Genomic DNA, 19,829 nt, shown 5'->3' with positions numbered 1-19,829 from the left:
AAACTATAAGGTCTTTTTGAAAAAAATTTTTTCCTCTTATTCCCACTGATCCCCTTAATATACCCTGGGAATTTGGTGTTCCTAAACTTTAAGCAGGCTTTGCTATTAACCGTTAAAGTCGGCAGGTTTTTAAATGTATACATTTTTACTTTGAAACTTTAACATCGATTTTCTCAAAAACTATAAGGTCTTTTTGAAAAAAAAGTTTTTCCTCTTATTCCTCCTGATCTCCTTAATATATTCTCCAAATTTGAGGCTCTTAGCATTTAAGGGGGCTTTGCTATTAACCCTTAAAGTCGGCGGCTTTTTTATATTATACGGAGCGTTACGGATTAACGCGAAATTACGGTAGCATTTAATGCGAAATTACGGCATGAACAAATACCCATTGTAATGCGAAAATTACGCGAAAATTACGCTTACGCGAAATTTCGCGAAATCCTTCTTCATTACGATTATGTACTTACGGCCATAATCGTAATTACACTAATTACGCGAAATTTCGCGAATTCGTAATTAGGTCATTACGCTCATCTCTACACACACACAGTAAGGAGAGGGATTCTGTGTCATCTGCTCCTGGCTGCAGAGGTCATATACCCCCGGAGCAGACGACACAATCTCACAGGAATTACACTAATTTATACCAGGCTGGCTGAGATCTAAAGAACACGGCTGTGAGCAGTTCTTTCTCCTGAGCTGTCGTGCTACTGCAGTGGTTCCCAACCCATGTGCCGCGACCCATACATGTGTCGCGGCAGCTTTGGGTATGTGTCGCGGCTCTCGGAGGGGAGCAGCGCAGTGGAGGGAGAAGAACTGTGGGCAGCGGCGGAGAAGGGGGCCATCTCCCCCCCTTCTCTCACCTTAGGGTGCTCTGCCTCCCTCACTCTCCCCTCCGATACTAACTGTGGCGGGCTGGCGGCACTTGGCAGTGGGCGGGACTTACCTTCCGTGTCGCTCCATGCGCCGGCCGGAAGTTCTGGCTCTGCAGCCGCTGCTCTGGTCTGGATCAGGCCAGAGTAGCGGCAAATCATCCCGCGCCGGCGACGAGACCAGACGGGACAGAGACACGGAAGGTAAGTTCCGCCCCTCTGCCAGTCACCGCACTTCGTTCCGGAGGAGAGAGCGAGAGCACCCTGAGGTGCCGCTCTCCTTCCCTCGCTCTCTCCTCCTGGGGGGGCACCTGGCTACATATTCTGGGCACATATATCCCTGGCTACATATACCCCTGACTACATATACCGGGGACATATACACCTGCCTACATATACTGTGGACATATACACCTGCCTACATATACTGGGGACATATACCCCTGGCTACATATACTGGGGACATATACCTCTGGCTACATATACTGGGGACATATACACCTGCCTACATATACTGGGGACATATACATCTGCCTACATATACTGGGGACATATACACCTGCCTACATATACTGGGGACATATACCCCTGGCTACATATACTGGGGACATATACCTCTGGCTACATATACTGGGGACATATACCGGGGACATATACACCTGCCTACATATACTGTGGACATATACACCTGCCTACATATACTGGGGACATATACCCCTGGCTACATATACTGGGGACATATACCTCTGGCTACATATACTGGGAACATATACACCTGCCTACATATACTGGGGACATATACACCTGCCTACTTATACTGGGGACATATACACCTGCCTACATACACTGGGGACATATACCCCTGCCTACATATACTGGGGACATATACCCCTGCCTACATATACTGGGGACATATACCCCTGCCTACATATACTGGGGACATATACCCCTGTCTACATATACTACATATACTAGGCACATATACCCCTGGCTACATATACTGGGGACATATACCCCTGGCTACATATACTGGGGACATATACCCCTGGCTACATATACTGGGGACATATACCCCTGGCTACATATACTGGGGACATATACCTCTGGCTACATATACTGGGGACATATACCGGGGACATATACACCTGCCTACATATACTGGGGACATATACACCTGCCTACATATACTGGGGACATATACCCCTGCCTACATATACTGGGGACATATACCCCTGCCTACATATACTGGGGACATATACCCCTGCCTACATATACTGGGGACATATACCCTTGCCTACATATACTGGGGACATATGCCCCTGCCTACAATTACTGGGGACATATGCCCCTGCCTACATATACTGGGGACATATGCCCCTGCCTACATATACTGGGGACATATACAACAGCCTACATATCCTGGGCACATATACCCCTGCCTACATATCCTGGGCACATATACCCCTGGCTACATATCCTGGGCACATATACCCCTGCCTACATATACTGGGGACATATACCCCTGCCTACATATCCTGGGCACATATACCCCTGCCTACATATCCTGGGCACATATACCCCTGGCTACATATCCTGGGCACATATACCCCTGCCTACATATCCTGGGCACATATACCCCTGGCTACATATACTGGGCACATATATCCCTGGCTACATATACTGGGCACATATATCCCTGGCTACATATACTGGGGACAACTGGCTGTTTGTCATTATGTGCATTTACTGGTGAAAAGCTGTCTCTTATTATGTGCATTTACTGGTGAAAAGCTGTCTCTTATGTGAATTTACTGGTGAAAAGTAGTGTTGGGCGAACATCTAGATGTTCGGGTTCGGGCCGAACAGGCCGAACATGGCCGCGATGTTCGGGTGTTCGACCCGAACTCCGAACATAATGGAAGTCAATGGGGACCCGAACTTTTGTGCTTTGTAAAGCCTCCTTACATGCTACATACCCCAAATTTACAGGGTATGTGCACCTTGGGAGTGGGTACAAGAGGAAAAAAAAATTTAGCAAAAAGAGCTTATAGTTTTTGAGAAAATTGATTGTAAAGTTTCAAAGGAAAAATTGTCTTTTAAATCCTGAAAATGTCATGTTTCTTTGCACAGGTAACATGGTTTTTACCGCCAGGCAGTCATAAATGTAATAAAGATAAGAGGTTCAATAAACAGGGACCGGTAACGCTAACCCAGCAGCAGCAGCAGCACACGTGATGGAACAGGAGGAGGCGCAGGAGGAGAAGGCCACGCTTTTTGAGACACAACAACCCAGGCCTTGCATGAGGACAAGAAGCGTGCGGATAGCATGCTTTTTACCGCCATGCAGTCATAAATGTAATAAAGATAAGAGGTTCAATAAACAGGGACCGGTAACACTAACCCAGCAGCAGCAGCAGCACACGTGATGGAACAGGAGGAGGCGCAGGAGGAGAAGGCCACGCTTTTTGAGACACAACAACCCAGGCCTTGCATGAGGACAAGAAGCGTGCGGATAGCATGCTTTTTACCGCCATGCAGTCATAAATGTAATAAAGATAAGAGGTTCAATAAACAGGGACCGGTAACGCTAACCCAGCAGCAGCAGCAGCACACGTGATGGAACAGGAGGAGGCGCAGGAGGAGAAGGCCACGCTTTTTGAGACACAACAACCCAGGCCTTGCATGAGGACAAATAGCGTGCGGATATAGCAATGCTTTTTGCCGCCATGCAGTCATAAATGTAATACAGATGAGAGGTTCAATAAACAGGGACTGGAAACGCTAACCCAGCAGCAGCACACGTGATGGAACAGGAGGAGGCGCAGGAGGAGAAGGCCACACTTTTTGAGACACAACATCCCAGGCCTTGCATGAGGACAAATAGCGTGCGGATATAGCAATGCTTTTTGCCGCCATGCAGTCATAAATGTAATACAGATGAGAGGTTCCGTAACAAGGGACCGGCAACGCTAAACCATCACAGATGTTCATTGGTCATGTTACTTGGTTGGGGTCCTGGAGTGTTGCGTAGTCGTTTCCAATCCAGGATTGATTCATTTTAATTTGAGTGCTATATAGTGTGGCTGAGCGAGCGGTGTAGTACTGTTCCCAGCAGACACAGAGTGGCAGTAAACACAATGCTATATAGTGTGGCTGAGCAAGGTACACATGAGTGGCAGTAAACACAATGCTATATAGTGTGGCTGAACGAGCGGTGTACTACTGTTCCCAGCAGACACAGAACAGTACACAGAATGCTATATAGTGTGGCTGAACGAGCGGTGTACAACTGTTCCCAGCAGACACAGAACAGTACACAGAATGCTATATAGTGTGGCTGAACGAGCGGTGTACCACTATTCCCAGCAGACACAGAACAGTACACAGAATGCTATATAGTGTGGCTGAACGAGCGGTGTACTACTGTTCCCAGCAGACACAGAACAGTACACAGAATGCTATATAGTGTGGCTGAACGAGCGGTGTACCACTATTCCCAGCAGACACAGAACAGTACACAGAATGCTATATAGTGTGGCTGAACGAGCGTTGTACCACTATTCCCAGCAGACACAGAACAGTACACAGAATGCTATATAGTGTGGCTGAACGAGCGGTGTACCACTATTCCCAGCAGACACAGAACAGTACACAGAATGCTATATAGTGTGGCTGAACGAGCGGTGTACTACTGTTCCCAGCAGACACAGAACAGTACACAGAATGCTATATAGTGTGGCTGAACGAGCGGTGTACTACTGTTCCCAGCAGACACAGAACAGTACACAGAATGCTATATAGTGTGGCTGAACGAGCGGTGTACCACTATTCCCAGCAGACACAGAACAGTACACAGAATGCTATATAGTGTGGCTGAACGAGCGGTGTACTACTGTTCCCAGCAGACACAGAACAGTACACAGAATGCTATATAGTGTGGCTGAACGAGCGGTGTACCACTATTCCCAGCAGACACAGAACAGTACACAGAATGCTATATAGTGTGGCTGAACGAGCGGTGTACTACTGTTCCCAGCAGACACAGAACAGTACACAGAATGCTATATAGTGTGGCTGAACGAGCGGTGTACTACTGTTCCCAGCAGACACAGAACAGTACACAGAATGCTATATAGTGTGGCTGAACGAGCGGTGTACCACTATTCCCAGCAGACACAGAACAGTACACAGAATGCTATATAGTGTGGCTGAACGAGCGGTGTACTACTGTTCCCAGCAGACACAGAACAGTACACAGAATGCTATATAGTGTGGCTGAACGAGCGGTGTACCACTATTCCCAGCAGACACAGAACAGTACACAGAATGCTATATAGTGTGGCTGAACGAGCGGTGTACCACTATTCCCAGCAGACACAGAACAGTACACAGAATGCTATATAGTGTGGCTGAACGAGCGGTGTACTACTGTTCCCAGCAGACACAGAACAGTACACAGAATGCTATATAGTGTGGCTGAACGAGCGGTGTACCACTATTCCCAGCAGACACAGAACAGTACACAGAATGCTATATAGTGTGGCTGAACGAGCGGTGTACTACTGTTCCCAGCAGTGACACACAATGACTGGGGGGGACCCTGGCTAGTGTGGCTGGAGCGCGAACTACCCTGCCTGCCTACCCAAAGCTAAACCCACAGACAAATGGCGGAGATATGACGTGGTTCGGGTATTTATTTACCCGAACCACGTGACCGTTCGGCCAATCAGAGCGCGTTCGGGTCCGAACCACGTGACCCGTTCGGCCAATCACAGCGCTAGCCGAACGTTCGGGGAACGTTCGGCCATGCGCTCTTAGTTCGGCCATGTGGCCGAACGGTTTGGCCGAGCACCGTCAGGTGTTCGGCCGAACTCGAACATCACCCGAACAGGGTGATGTTCTGCAGAACCCGAACAGTGGCGAACACTGTTCGCCCAACACTAGTGAAAAGCTGTCTCTTATTATGTGCATTTACTGGTGAAAAGCTGTCTCTTATTATGTGAATTTACTGGTGAAAAGCTGTCTCTTATTATGTGCATTTACTGGTGAAAAGCTGTCTCTTATTATGTGCATTTACTGGTGAAAAGCTGTCTCTTATTATGTGCATTTACTGGTGAAAAGCTGTCTCTTATTATGTGCATTTACTGGTGAAAAGCTGTCTCTTATTATGTGAATTTACTGGTGAAAAGCTGTCTCTTATTATGTGAATTTACTGGTGAAAAGCTGTCTCTTATTATATGCATTTACTGGTGAAAAGAGGTCTTTTATTATGTGCATTTACTGGGGAAACGCTGTCTCTCATTACGTGCATTTACTGGTGAAAGGCTGTCTGTCATTACCTGCATTTACTGGTGAAACGCTGTCTCTTATGTGCATTTAGTGGGGAAACGCTGTCTCTCATTACATGCATTTAGTCTACGTGTCATGGAGATCTGAACGTTTGGTTTGATGTGTCACAACTCCAAAAAGGTTGGGAACCACTGTGCTACTGTCTGCTAGTGTTGTCCGGATCATGAACGATTCGGATCTTTGATCCGAATCTATTTTGTGAGTCGAATCATCAAAATGAGTGATTTGGATCGCAAAAAGGGCGGGGCCAGGAGCGACACGCCCCCTCAGCGGGCAGCGGGGTCTTGGAAGCAGAGCTGAGATGGATCGCTCTGTTGGATGGGAGCCAGCCTTGCAGGGAGACAGGTAGATGAGAGAGAGGGGACATGGGTGCCACTGCCAGATATGTGTAGAGCACACATACTGGCTATACTGTGCTGCTCATTATAGGCTGTCTGTTCCGTAGTTGTGCACAGTGAACAAATGGGAAGCTTTTGGCTCAGCACAGCTCAGTAACTTTGCAGTCACTGACATGTGATTGCAGGGCAATATGATCCTCCTGCACTCGCTCTAAACAGCTGCACTTTACTTCTGGGAATGCTTTGGGGAATGCTTTCTTTCACTGTGCGACGTTTCCATTCAAGGTATACAGATGAACATATAGGTGAAATACATGTAAAGCATATGATTGCAGCATGTGGGTATTGTGTGCAAACATTTCTGCTCTCTGCTTTCCTCCTCCCTTCTCTGTCCACTCCCTGCCCTCTGTCCATCTTCTCCCCTTCTCTGTGTTAGTGATGGGTCATTGGCGAACGAGCCGGCTCTAAGAGCCGGCTCTTTGCTGCGAACGACAAGAGCCGGTTCTCAGTTTCAAAAGAGCTGATGCCTCAGCCGCCCTGCTTTGGTCTGTAATAAAGGGCGCTGAGGCATGCTGGGAGATGTAGTCCTCCTCTCGCAGCTTGTAGGAGTGTATGGGGCAGAGCAGAGCAGTAGCAGGAGGGATTGCCCCAGTCAGAGAAGCAGTCTGGAGTTGTCATGGAGACAGGGGCGGGGCTTTTACTCAGATTCTGAGTGGTGTCTAGTGATATTTAATGAAGAGCCGATTGAGAGCCGTAAGAGCCAGCTCTTTAATGGGAGCCGATTCAGAAGAGCCGATTCTCTGATAAGAGCCGGAATTCCCATCACTACTCTGTGTGTCCACCCCCCTCCCCTTCTCCTGCCCTGCTAGTCATTTCACCCCCCCGAATGCTTCCCTTGTAAAATGATCCGAGATTCGGATCAAAGATCCGGCTCTTTTCAATGATCCGATTCGAATCATCAGGATCATTGAAAAGATCCGAACTTCCCATCTCTACTGTCTGCTACAGTAGACAGAGTTTGTGGAGGGCGAGCTCTGTCGGCTGGCTGCCTCTCTCATTGGCTGGAGGAAGGCACCAGCATAAAAAAAGAAAGCTCCTGATTGGTGGGCGGGAGGGAAGGGGAAAATAGAAGCTCCTGATTGGTGGGAGGGAAGGGGAAAATAGAAGCTCCTGATTGGTGGGCGGGAGGGAAGGGGAAAATAGAAGCTCCTGATTGGAGGGCGGGAGGGAAAGGGAAAAAGTTTTTATCAGGGCAGCCGCAGGGGACCAGGCTGCCTATAGTAGCTAGAGTTGGGCCGAACGGTTCGCCTGCGAACGATTCCATGCGAACTTCAGTGGTTCGCGTTCGCGTCCCGCAGGCGAACCTTTGCGGAAGTTCGGTTCGCCCCATAATGCACATGGAGGGTCAACTTTGACCCTCTACATCACAGTCAGCAGGCCCAGTGTAGCCAATTAGGCTACACTAGCCCCTGGAGCCCCACCCCCCCCTTATATAAGGCAGGCAGCGGCGGCCATTACGGTCACTCGTGTGCTGCCTGCGTTAGTGAGAGTAGGGCGAGCTGCTGCAGACTGTCTCTCAGGGAAAGATTAGTTAGGCTTAACTTGTTCCTGTCTGGCTGCATACCTGTTCTGTGAACCCACCACTGCATACCTGTGCTGTGAACCCACCACTGCATACCTGTGCTGTGAACCCACCACTGCATACCTGTGCTGTGAACCCACCACTGCATACCTGTGCTGTGAACCCACCACTGCATACCTGTGCTGTGAACCCACCACTGCATACCTGTGCTGTGAACCCACCACTGCATACCTGTGCTGTGAACCCACCACTGCATACCTGTTCAGTGAACCCACCACTGCATACCTGTGCTGTGAACCCACCACTGCATACCTGTTCAGTGAACCTGCCACTGCATACCTGTTCTGTTCAGTGGACCCGCCACTGTATACCTGTTCAGTGAACCCGCCACTGCATACCTGTTCCGTTCAGTGGACCCGCCACTGTATACCTGTTCAGTGAACCCGCCACTGCATACCTGTTGTGTTCAGTGAACCTGCCACTGCATACCTGTTCTGTGAACCCGCCACTGTATACCTGTTCTGTTTAGTGAACCCGCCACTGTATACCTGTTCTGTTTAGTGAACCCGCCACTGCATACCTGTTCTGTTCAGTGGACCCGCCACTGTATACCTGTTCAGTGAACCCGCCACAGCTGTTTGCGGTGCGTTACACGGTGAGTTTGGTGTGTCAGTGTGAAGCAGTACCTTAATTACACTACCTGATTGATGTATACACATGCAAGATGTTTGAAAGCACTTTAGGCCTGTCATTTAGCATTCAATGTGATTTCTGCCCTTAAAACGCTGCTTTGCGTCAAATCCAGATTTTTCCCCGGGACTTTTGGCATGTATCCCACTCCGCCATGCCCCCCTCCAGGTGTTAGACCCCTTGAAACATCTTTTCCATCACTTTTGTGGCCAGCATAATTATTTTTTTTTTTCAAAGTTCGCATCCCCATTGAAGTCTATTGCGGTTCGCGAACTTTAACGCGAACCGAACCTTCCGCGGAAGTTCGCGAACCAGGTTCGCGAACCTAAAATCGGAGGTTCGGCCCAACTCTAATAGTAGCAGTGCCAGAGAGTTATTTTAACGGACGCCTGTCCCAAAAGGACGGGCAGTACGGACAAGGGAAATTTCATGTCTTAATTATGGACTGCCCGTCCTTAGACGGACGGTTGGCAACACTGGTGCCCAGCTCCTTACTTTCTCCAATTTGATATTGGTCGCTGTTTTTTGCTGTGAGCAGAGCACATTGGAGCCACGATTTATCCTAGTGAGTTTGCTACATTGAGCGCCATCCCCTCTCTCTCCTCCATCCTTGGAGAACGGTTGCTGTTACAGACAGTAACAGCCAACATTCTCAGAAAAGGAATACAGGAAGTCATTGACTTCCTGTAACAATCATGCACATGCACATGCACATGCGCATGCGCGTGACCCCCGTTCTGCAGCAACATTGGTCAAAGAGATAATTAGCCAGTTAGCTTTAGACATTAAAGTACTCCTGAATAGCAGACAAAATTATTGAATGAAGCCCATGGTGACACTTGTCAGGACACTTAGGAGGAGGTAATCTAGCTCACCATGATCTGCATTCATTTGTTTCCCCCCAGTTCAGGCGTACAGTTCAGCAGGGCCGGTTCAAGTAATAATTGGGCCCTAGGGCAAAATTAGCCTGGGGGCCCCCCAGCAGACACCCCCGACCAAAAAGTGTCATTAGGGGCCCTTTGTTGCAGCCAAATTTCCCTTCTGGGCCCCTGAGCTGGTTGCTGACCCTCCCCCAATCACCTCCCAACGTAACTGTGCTCCCTAGGACATCTGCAGTGTCTATGTCAGTGTAGTGTCTCACCTGCCCGCCAGCACAGATGAGACGCTACTCTGCCAAAGACTCTGCAGAGTCCCCGGGGAGCAACAGTTAAGATGGAGGAGGGACACCTTGGGGGCCCCTACCGGCTCTGGGGCCCTGGGGCAATTGCCCATTTATTCCTATGGTAGCTCCGGCCCTGCAGTTCAGGTGTACAGTTCAGGCACACAGATCAGGCACACAGTTGAGGCGTACAGTTCAGGCGTACAGCTCAGTCGCACAGCTCAGTCGCACAGCTCAGGCGCACAGCTCAGTCGCACAGCTCAGTCGCACAGCTCAGGTGCACAGCTCAGGCGCACAGCTCAGGCGCACAGCTCAGTCGTACAGCTCAGGCTCACAGCTCAGGCGCCTCTGTTGAAGCGCATTGTAGCGCGAAACGGCTGTCAGGCACCTTCCCCCAGCACCCACCGCTTCACCCCACTCCACCTTATGGTATGTGAACTATTTTTATCTTTACGATTTTTGTACTGTACCTGTGCCTGCTTTTGGAATAAAGCACCTGCAGTGCCGATTGACCTCCTGTCTCTCCATTCCTTCAATATCTGCTCTTCATATATCTAAGCACGCAGCCTGCACCATAGCAGGAGAAGAGAGTGGGTGGTGCATCCTGCCTATGTTCTTCCAGCGGCAGCTGTCCCTAAGCTGCAGTGCCAACTATTTTTTCTTACTTTCTCCTTTTGTCTGCACAGCTCAGGAGCACAGCTCAGTCGTACAGCTCAGGCGCACAGCTCAGGCGCACAGCTCAGGAGCACAGCTCAGTCATACAGCTCAGGCGCACAGCTCAGGGGCACAGCTCAGTCGCACAGCTCAGGCACACAGCTCAGTCGCACAGCTCAGGCGCACAGCTCAGGCGCACAGGCACACAGCTCAGTCGCGCACAGCTCAGGCGCACAGGCACACAGCTCAGTCGCGCACAGCTCAGGCGCACAGCTCAGTCGTACGGCTCAGGCGCACAGCTCAGGCGCACAGCTCAGGAGCACAGCTCAAGTGCACAGCTCAGGCGCACAGGCACACAGCTCAGTCGCGCACAGCTCAGGCGCACAGGTCAGGCACACAGCTCAGACGCACAGCTCAGGCGCACAGTTCAGGGGCACAGCTCAGTCGCACAGCTCAGGCACACAGCTCAGTCGCACAGCTCAGGCGCACAGCTCAGGCGCACAGGCACACAGCTCAGTCGCGCACAGCTCAGGCGCACAGGCACACAGCTCAGTCGCGCACAGCTCAGGCGCACAGCTCAGTCGTACGGCTCAGGCGCACAGCTCAGGCGCACAGCTCAGGAGCACAGCTCAAGTGCACAGCTCAGGCGCACAGGCACACAGCTCAGTCGCGCACAGCTCAGGCGCACAGGTCAGGCGCACAGCTCAGACGCACAGCTCAGGCGCACAGTTCAGGCGCACAGTTCAGGCGCACAGCTCAGGCGCACAGCTCAGGCGCACAGTTCAGGCGTACAGTTCAGGCGGACAGTTCAGGCACACAGTTCAGGCACACAGTTCAGGCGGACAGTTCAGGCGGACAGTTCAGGCGGACAGTTCAGGCGGACAGTTCAGGCGGACAGTTCAGGCACAGCTTGGTGGCGTAGTGGTTAACTCTCTCACCTTGCAGTGTTCAGTCACCAGTTCAAATCCCAGTTAGGGAACTATCTGCATGGAGTTTGTATGTTCTCCCTCTGTCTGTGTGGGTTTCCTCCAAGCACTCTGGTTTCCTCCCACATCCCCAAAACATACAGACAGAATTGGATTCTCCCTAAAACAGGCCCTAGACTACAATACATGCACTACATGATATACACATAAGACTATGGTAGGGATTAGATTGTGAGCCCCTCTGAGGGACAGTTAGTGACAAGAGAATATACTCTGTACAGCGCTGCGGAAGATGTCGGTGCTACAGTATATAAATAATAATAAAAATACTTTAAGCAAAAGAAAATTCTGAACTAGTTAGGGTTAAGGTAGCCACACACGATACAATAAAATGATCCGATTTTACAGCAATTTGATAAATATGATCGGATCTTCAAACACCCCCCCCCCCCCCCCCCCCAAAAAAAAAAATAGAAAGCTTTTTTTTTTCATTTGACTGGGAAATCTGATCGGATTTCCCATTTTTTTCGATTTTTATCGATCCGGAATGCTGGAAATGTTTCTTCAATTTTTCTAAAGATTGTATGGCGTGTGTTAGATCAGTGTTTTATTAGTATGTACCCCTTTTAAAACCCTGTACTCACCAAGTACCCCCTAGCATAGTAAACATTATCACAAGTACCCCTTGACAAATATATATATTTAATTGTAGTACATGATGATTGTTTCTAAACAATTTCCAAGCATTTACTGTTGCTTTTAATTAGCTAAACACTAATGTGGTGTTCAGAGGCGTAACTAGAAATCACTGGGCCCCCCTGCGAAACTTTGGATGCCGCCTGGGGTTGAGGCTGGAGGTAGAACAGCTCTGTACACAAGACCCTGCTGAACACTGAATAGGGGCTGTCTACAAATCTTTGTCTGCAAAACTGTGTAGTATTCCTTATCAGTGGCTGAGCAGATGCAGTTATTAAAGAAATTGTGCAGAGAGCAGAACGTTTTTTTCTCTCCTTGCTCTTAGTTGTCAGTCTCTCAGGACGGGGCCCCCTGTGGCTTCTGGGCCCCCTTGCAGCTGCATCCCTTGCAGGGTCTATTGTTATGCCCCTGGTGGTGTTGTTTAAATAAGATTTATCTTTTTTCTAAAACTCTAAATTTGTTATTCTTGGTTAACTATATCAAGCTCCTGGGGTACGCGTACTACACGTTGAGAACCTGGGCGTTAGATTGTCAATTTATTAAGATACACACCGTAACAATTTTCCAATCATTGTTATCATAAATGAAAAATTGAACATAGGTGTGTGGTACATTGTTCATATTTTTGAAATGTTACAATCAGTCAGAAAAATTGACCGCAGTTCTTGAACTGAACAGATATTTAAAAATTGTTTGGTGTGTGGCCATCTTCAGGCATTAGGAAGAGGACTACATTAGACAGGAAGGACTCTGCCCTATAATACAAAAGCCTCCGTATATCTCTCCCCCCCCCCCCCCCCCCCCACCACCCCCGCACCATAAATATCCTTTTTTTTCCTCTTGCTCATTAAACCGAACTGTGTCAGAGTTGAGAAATGCAGTTGACTTTGCGTAACATCAGCCAGTCTCGTAATCAGCCTGACCTGTAGTACAACATAACAGGTTGCTTGTGAGTTAGAGATTTTATCTTCATGTCACTAAAACGTTCAGCATTACAGAACAGCGCTGTACTTACAGGTAAAACTTGAAAAATGAGAATATCTTGCAAAAGTCCATTTATTTCAGTAATTCAACTTAAAAGGTGAAACTAATATTTATTTGTTATGTTGATGATTATGGCTTACAGCTTATGAGAACCCCAAAACCAAAATCTCAGCCCATTAGAATATTGTGAAAATGTTCAATATTCTCAACTCAAAGTGTCAGCCTCTAATCAGCTAATTCATCCAACACACCTGCAAAGGGTTCCTATTTCATATGTTAAAGTCACCCTTTAAGTTGAATCACTGAAATATACGGACTTTTGCACGATATTCTAATTTTTCCAGTTTCACCTGTATATAGATCACTAACCAAAAAAGTAAAATTTATGTCCATTCAAATATGATATTTTTGCAAACTAAAAGACAACTGAAGTGAGAGGGAAAGGGAGGCTGCCATATTTATTTCCTTTTAAACAATACAAGTTGCCTGGCTGCCCTGATGATCTATTTGGCTGCAGTAGTGTCTGAATAACACCAGAAACAAGCATGCAGCTAATCTGACAATAATGTCAGAAACACCTGAACTGCTGCATGCTTGTTCAGGGGCTATGGATAACAGTATTAGGCTGGGAACACACTTAGCAGAAATGCTAGCGTTGCAGAAAGTCAAGTGTTTTTGCCTACAATGGGAGTCAATGGGCTGCATCAAAAAACACATATAAAACTGCATATGCGTTTTTGACTGTTTTCAAACATGCGTTGTTTTTTTTTAAATGCTGGTTTTGTTGCATAGTTTTCAAAAACGCATTAAAAACGCATATAATGAAAGTCAATGGTAACGCAATGGTATGCGTTTTTCATGCGTTTTTATATGCTTCTTTTTTTTATTATTATTTTCCGATGTATTTCCACTTTCTGTTGTCTTCCTAGTGATTTGCATAAAACGCAATTGAAAAATGCATGGAAAACACATACAAGACACATATGTGCTTTGTATATGTGAACCACAAATTTAAAAAAAAGCCAGCAAAATGCTAGAAAAATGCATATGTGGGAAAAAAACGCTAACGCAATTGCAACAAAAAGACATACAAAAAACCCTGCACATGACAGAAAACTCCCCTTTTCAGTTTTCCCGCACAGCCATGTGTGCACCAATCCTTAACAGGGAATAAACATGGCAGCCTCCATATTCTTACTTCAGTTGTCTTTAAAGAGACACTAAAACGACAAAAAAATAAATTATGATATAATGATTTGTATGTGTAGTACAGCTAAGAAATAAAACATTAGGAGCAGAGATATAAATCTAATATTGTTTCCAGTACAGGAAGAGTTAACCTCCCTGGCGTTCTGATTCTGCGCAGCCTCACGGCTGCGCATGGTTTTTTAAACTTATTTTTTTTTTTAAATCATGTAGCTAGCCTAGCGCTAGCTACATGATACCCACCTCCCAGCGGAATCCCACCCACCCTTCCGATCGCCGCCGGCTATGATTGCCTTCAGGAGATTCCGTTCTGAACGGGATCTCCGTCAGGGCTTCCCCCGTCGCCATAGCGACGGCCGGAATGACGTCAACGACGTCGTGACGTCATAGGGTGTCCCGATCCACCCCTCAGCGCTGCCTGGCACTGATTGGCCAGGCAGCGCACGGGGGTCTAGGCGGGGCGCTCCTTACGCGGCGGATAGCGGCTCATCGGCGGTGGGCGGCGGCGATCAGGTGAGACACGCAGCAAGCAAAGTGCTTGCTGCGTGTTTAAAAAAAAAATTATTAAAATCCGCCCACCAGGGCCTGAGCGGCACCCTCCGGCGTCTCTGGACGAGCTCAGCTCGTCCAGAACGCTCAGGAGGTTAAATTAAGAAACTCCAATTGTTATCTATGCAAAAGAGCCATTGAGCTCCACGACTTTCAAAGTCGCAGAGAGCTCTGTCTTCTGAAGCTTATTATCTCAACTGTCAGTCACTGTATTTTTTCCTGCAGAGGACAGGTCAATAGTTCACTGGCCTGCTCTTTAAAATCATTTAGAATGCTGAGTGTTGTGTAAACTGCAAATATTAGAGAATGATGCAATGTTATAAAAAAACACTATATAACTGAAAAGAAAAATATGAGAATATTTTCTTTGCTACTAATGTTCTAGTAATTATCCGTACTACACAACCAATTCATTATATCATTTTTTTTTTTTTGCTTCAGTGTCTCTTTAACGTTAATATCTTTTCATTTTTATTTCCCGTCTGTATTTATCATTAACCAAGTTTGATAATGATGTTTATCGTTATCAGATTTCGTTATCCAGCCGTGCCCTTTTTTCACTGCGCCTTTTTTTTCATGCAAGAAAAAAAACGACTGAAAATAAAAATATGAGAATATTTTCTTTGCTACTAATGTTCTAGTAATTATTACTACACAACCAGTTCATTATATCATCATTTTTGTTTTTCGCTTCAGTGTCTCTTTAAATCTTATTCTGATCAATCTCCCTTTTTCAAAATAGGTATTCCAAAAATTGCAGTTACCAATAAGGTTATTATCATAAATGAAGAGAGTGTCCTGCGCAGCTCCATCTCTGGCTTCTACCCGGAGGACATCGACATTGAATGGCTCAGGGATGGAGAGATACTGGATAATGTTATTGTGGAGAAACCTCAGAGACTACTGGATGGGACGTACAGTGTGACCAGCTCAGTGACAGTAACTCCCACCGAGGAGGACAGAGGGCGGACCTTCTCCTGTAGAGTCCAACATGAGTCTCTCACCCAACCGCTCCAGGAAGACTTCACGCTGGTGTACGGAGGTAATGGTAGAATGTACTGTAGTTCACTCAATACCTTGTTCAGATAGGCGCTTGAGCTCACCTTGAGGCCCTTTTACACTTGTCTTTCAAGTGTGCACTAGAGACGGGCCGAATTTTTCTTAAATTTGCGTTTGCATTCTTCCCATAGACTTTAATGGCAGGCGAGCGGCCAACGACTTTACTGTAGTGGTTAATAGAAATGCCCCCTTACGTGCTACAAACACTACATTTGCAGGGTATGTGGGAGGGGGGCAGTAGGTACAAGAGGACGTTTTTTTTTTCAAAAATACCTTTTAGTTTTTGAGAAAATCGATTTTAGAGTTCTCCTTCTGAGCGTGGAAAATGTTTAAACGCCCGCCAGCTTAAGTGTTTAATAGCAAAGCCCTATAAGGAAACTCCTCTTGTAAATTTTCGCAATTACGCTTATACGTAATTACGATTTGCAAATTCAATTGATTACGTGTAGTCATTCGTAATTTCCCATGAATTTTTTTAACATTTAGCGTAATTTATTGCCGACTTTAGCAGTGAATTGCAAAACCCCCATACATGCTATTGACACCAAAAATGATACATATGTTAAAGAGTAACTGTCAGGCTGCAAAAGCTAATTTAAACCTCTATTCTCCTGTGTTAAACAGTTTATAAGGAAGCCAAAAAGGCAATACTGAAGTTAAAAATCTCTCTTACTTTGATGTTTGCTGAACAGCAAGCCTCTATATTCCCAAGCTCCTAAGGAGGCCGGCAGGCCGCATAACAGATACTGCAAAGCATTCTGGTGCTGCTTCTTCTCCCCACTGCACTCCCTTGGTCCTCCCCTTCATTTCCCTATCCCGTCCTAAGGCTGCTTTCACAGTGAGAAGTTACAGGCTCATGTTACAGCAGCTTGTAACGCAGCCCAACTCACAGCACTGAAAAATCAATGTGCTGTTCACAGGGCACATGTTCCGTTAGAGTATACTGCATGAGTCCGCTACTGTTTCTAGCCACATGGCTAATTAATATTCACTGCACTGTTGTCCGGATCATGAACCATTAGGATCTTTGATCCTGATCTTTTTTGTGAGTCGAATCATCAGGAAGCAAGGTAAGGGAGGATATTACATCACAATTGGCTTCATACAAGACAGTCAAACATGGAACCTGCCACGAGCTGTCAGGAGCATCAATCTCTGCAAATACTATATAAAAATTCTGTGAAATCCAAACGTGGACAGTGAAATGCATATGTAATGTAAGTACAGCCAATATTTAGCTACTGATATATGTGTTTTTTTTCTCTGAGACCCTATACCTAACAGCTCCTCTTTAAGGAGAATCGTGGGTACAAGTAAAAAAAAAAAGAATTTTGCAAAAATACCTTATAGTTTTTGAGAAACTCTATTTTAAAAATGCAAGTAAAAAATGTTTTTTAAACTTAGAATAATGAGTTTAAAAAACATTTTTCTTTGCATTTTTAAAATCGAGTTCTACAAAAACTACAAGGTCTTTTTGAAAAATTCTTTTTGTGACTTATACCCAACTTTTGTGACTTATACCCAACCTAACATATGTAGCAATTTGGTAGCAATCGCATATATGGGGGCTTTGCTGTTAACCTCTAAATTCGGCACAGAATTATGCAAAATTTTGCAAAAATTACGCAAAAAATTAAGCGAAATTTTGAAATACTACTATTACATTCGAAATTAATTACAATTTTCTCTGAAATTTCGCATTACGATTACGATGTGTAATTGCGATGCAAAATTTCCCATATGTGAAATTTCGGCCCACCACTGCCAACTGTCCCCCTCCACATACCCTGCAAATGTGATGTTTCTACACGTAAAGGGGCTGTGCTATTAACCGCAAGTCGGCGGCCATTCGCCTGCCATTAGGTGTACGGAGCTTGCTCTGAATAGCAGATTTGCAAATTTTTGCTGAAATTCGCATTTAAAATTTGCAAACCCATCACTCCTGTGCAGTGGGGCCTAACACACTTACCACGTCATGTTGTGCTGGAAGTGCCCAATTGGCTGCCAACCCACCGCCAAGTCAACACAGTGCAACGGGGAAACTCGTTAATCCCAGCGACGTACTTCCTGCCCAGCAGGAGGCATGTCATGTGGCGAGGGGTGTAGAGGGGCTTGAGGGGTGACGAGGGCATGCTGGGGAAGGGGAGGGGTGCGGCGCTATGCATATGACACTGTTGGCGCACTCTGATGCAGGGTAATTTGAATGCTATGTGCAATGCGATGGCGCAAAGTTAACTGCTGCACTTGGGGACCAAGAGTGGTTCATAGCTGCACTGCATAAAGTATTGCAGCCAATACTCCAGGCCACCAAGTACAGCCAATAATTCCTCCAGGTCCCCACATACATCCATTAACCATCCTGGTGCCCAAGTACAGCTCCTCTCCCTCTCCTCAGTAAGTATTCCAGCCAGTATCCCCCCCCCCCCCCCCCCCTCACTCAGGTAGTCCATGCGGCCAATATCTGTCCTCCCTTCTCAATGTGATGATCAGGTCACCCAGGATCTGCCCCCTGCCTCCTACCACTTTCAGTGTGGCCACTATCTGTGTCTCACCTCCTTCATTGCCGCCAGCATCTGTGTCCCATACACCACCTTCATGTTCACGGTGGCTGATATCTGTGTCCCCCTTTCCTTTATAGAGACCAATATCTGTGTTACCCCCCTTCATAATGGCCAATATCTGTGTCCTCCCCCCGCCCCCATCGTGGCTAGCATGCTTTGATCTTCCCTCCCTCCCACCCTTACCCCTACCCCAAAGGGGGCCATTTCTCCATCCCCCGTGTGTATAATTAATGCAGAGGGCTGCAGTGGAACCCCAGAAGTCCAGTGCTGGGCAACATGTCCTCTCATCTCCCTCACTCTAGCTGGTTAGTGGTACAGTAATGCAGACAAGAATAGTAGATCCGGCGCTAGCTGTAGCTTGGTATGGCCCTTTAAATAAGTTGTGTGCCCACGGTTCTGCTCCCTCTGCTGGGTGGCGCCAAAGATCTAGTGTTTGGATACAAGGGGACAAGGGTGCGCTCCAATGGTGCGCTAACTCTTAATTCAATCATAACACGCCTGGCCAGGGCTTACAGGGTCCGTGCTCGATGTTAGGCAGGTAAACTGGGGACGACCGCCGGCTCCTACTCCTCTCGGCAAGCCTTCTAACGTCACAACGCGTTTCGGCACTTAGCCACGCCTTCTACGGGTGCACCCTGGCCATGCTCAGGAAGCGGAAGGGACTCGCTGGCGGCCTTCTACATGTGCATTGCTTGCACACACATTGGGCTTGATTCACAAAGCGGTGCTAACAGTTAGCACGCTGGTGAAAAGCCCTTTATCACGCCTTAACTCAGTTTAGGTGTGATACGTTTAGGTGTGATAAGTTTAGGCATGATAACTATAGCACCAACTGGGTTAGCACCGCAGTGCACAGCTGATCAAAAGTTTTGCGCTAGCAAAGTCTGGTGCACTTTGCATAGAGTTTAATGGCGCTGCTTTGGTGGGGGACTTTGTGCGCGATCTAAACTTATCTAAACTTATCACACCTAAACTTATCACACCTAAACTTATCACACCTAAACTGGCATTTCACCAGCGTGGTGCAATGGTTATCACGCCTAAAGTCTCTAACTGGGTTAGCACCGCTTTGTGAATCGAGCCCAATGTGTAACAATTCTGGGGGCAGCTGCGGCGAACAGCGTCGCCATCGCAGCTGCCTCCGTGCCCCTGGCTGCTCTGTCCGTCCCGGTGTTTAGCACGCCGAGGACGGAAGTGTCATGTG

At 47.1% G+C, this 19,829-nt stretch overlaps 1 protein-coding gene across 2 annotated transcripts in view; it reads left to right on the top strand.

Moving 5' to 3' along the window:
* Positions 1-19,829, top strand: part of LOC137524176 (uncharacterized) — a 128,050-nt gene that overhangs the window by 10,371 nt on the left and 97,850 nt on the right. For both annotated transcript variants that reach the window (XM_068243756.1, XM_068243754.1), the window contains exon 3: positions 15,748-16,047. In XM_068243756.1, the coding sequence (XP_068099857.1) occupies positions 15,748-16,047 (300 nt within the window). The remainder of the gene's footprint in view (positions 1-15,747; positions 16,048-19,829) is intronic.

This window comes from Hyperolius riggenbachi, chromosome 7, assembly GCF_040937935.1.
Source record: "Hyperolius riggenbachi isolate aHypRig1 chromosome 7, aHypRig1.pri, whole genome shotgun sequence".
NCBI lineage: Eukaryota > Metazoa > Chordata > Amphibia > Anura > Hyperoliidae > Hyperolius > Hyperolius riggenbachi.
Note: the sequence above shows the minus strand (reverse complement) of the source record. Positions and strands in the feature narration are given on the sequence as shown.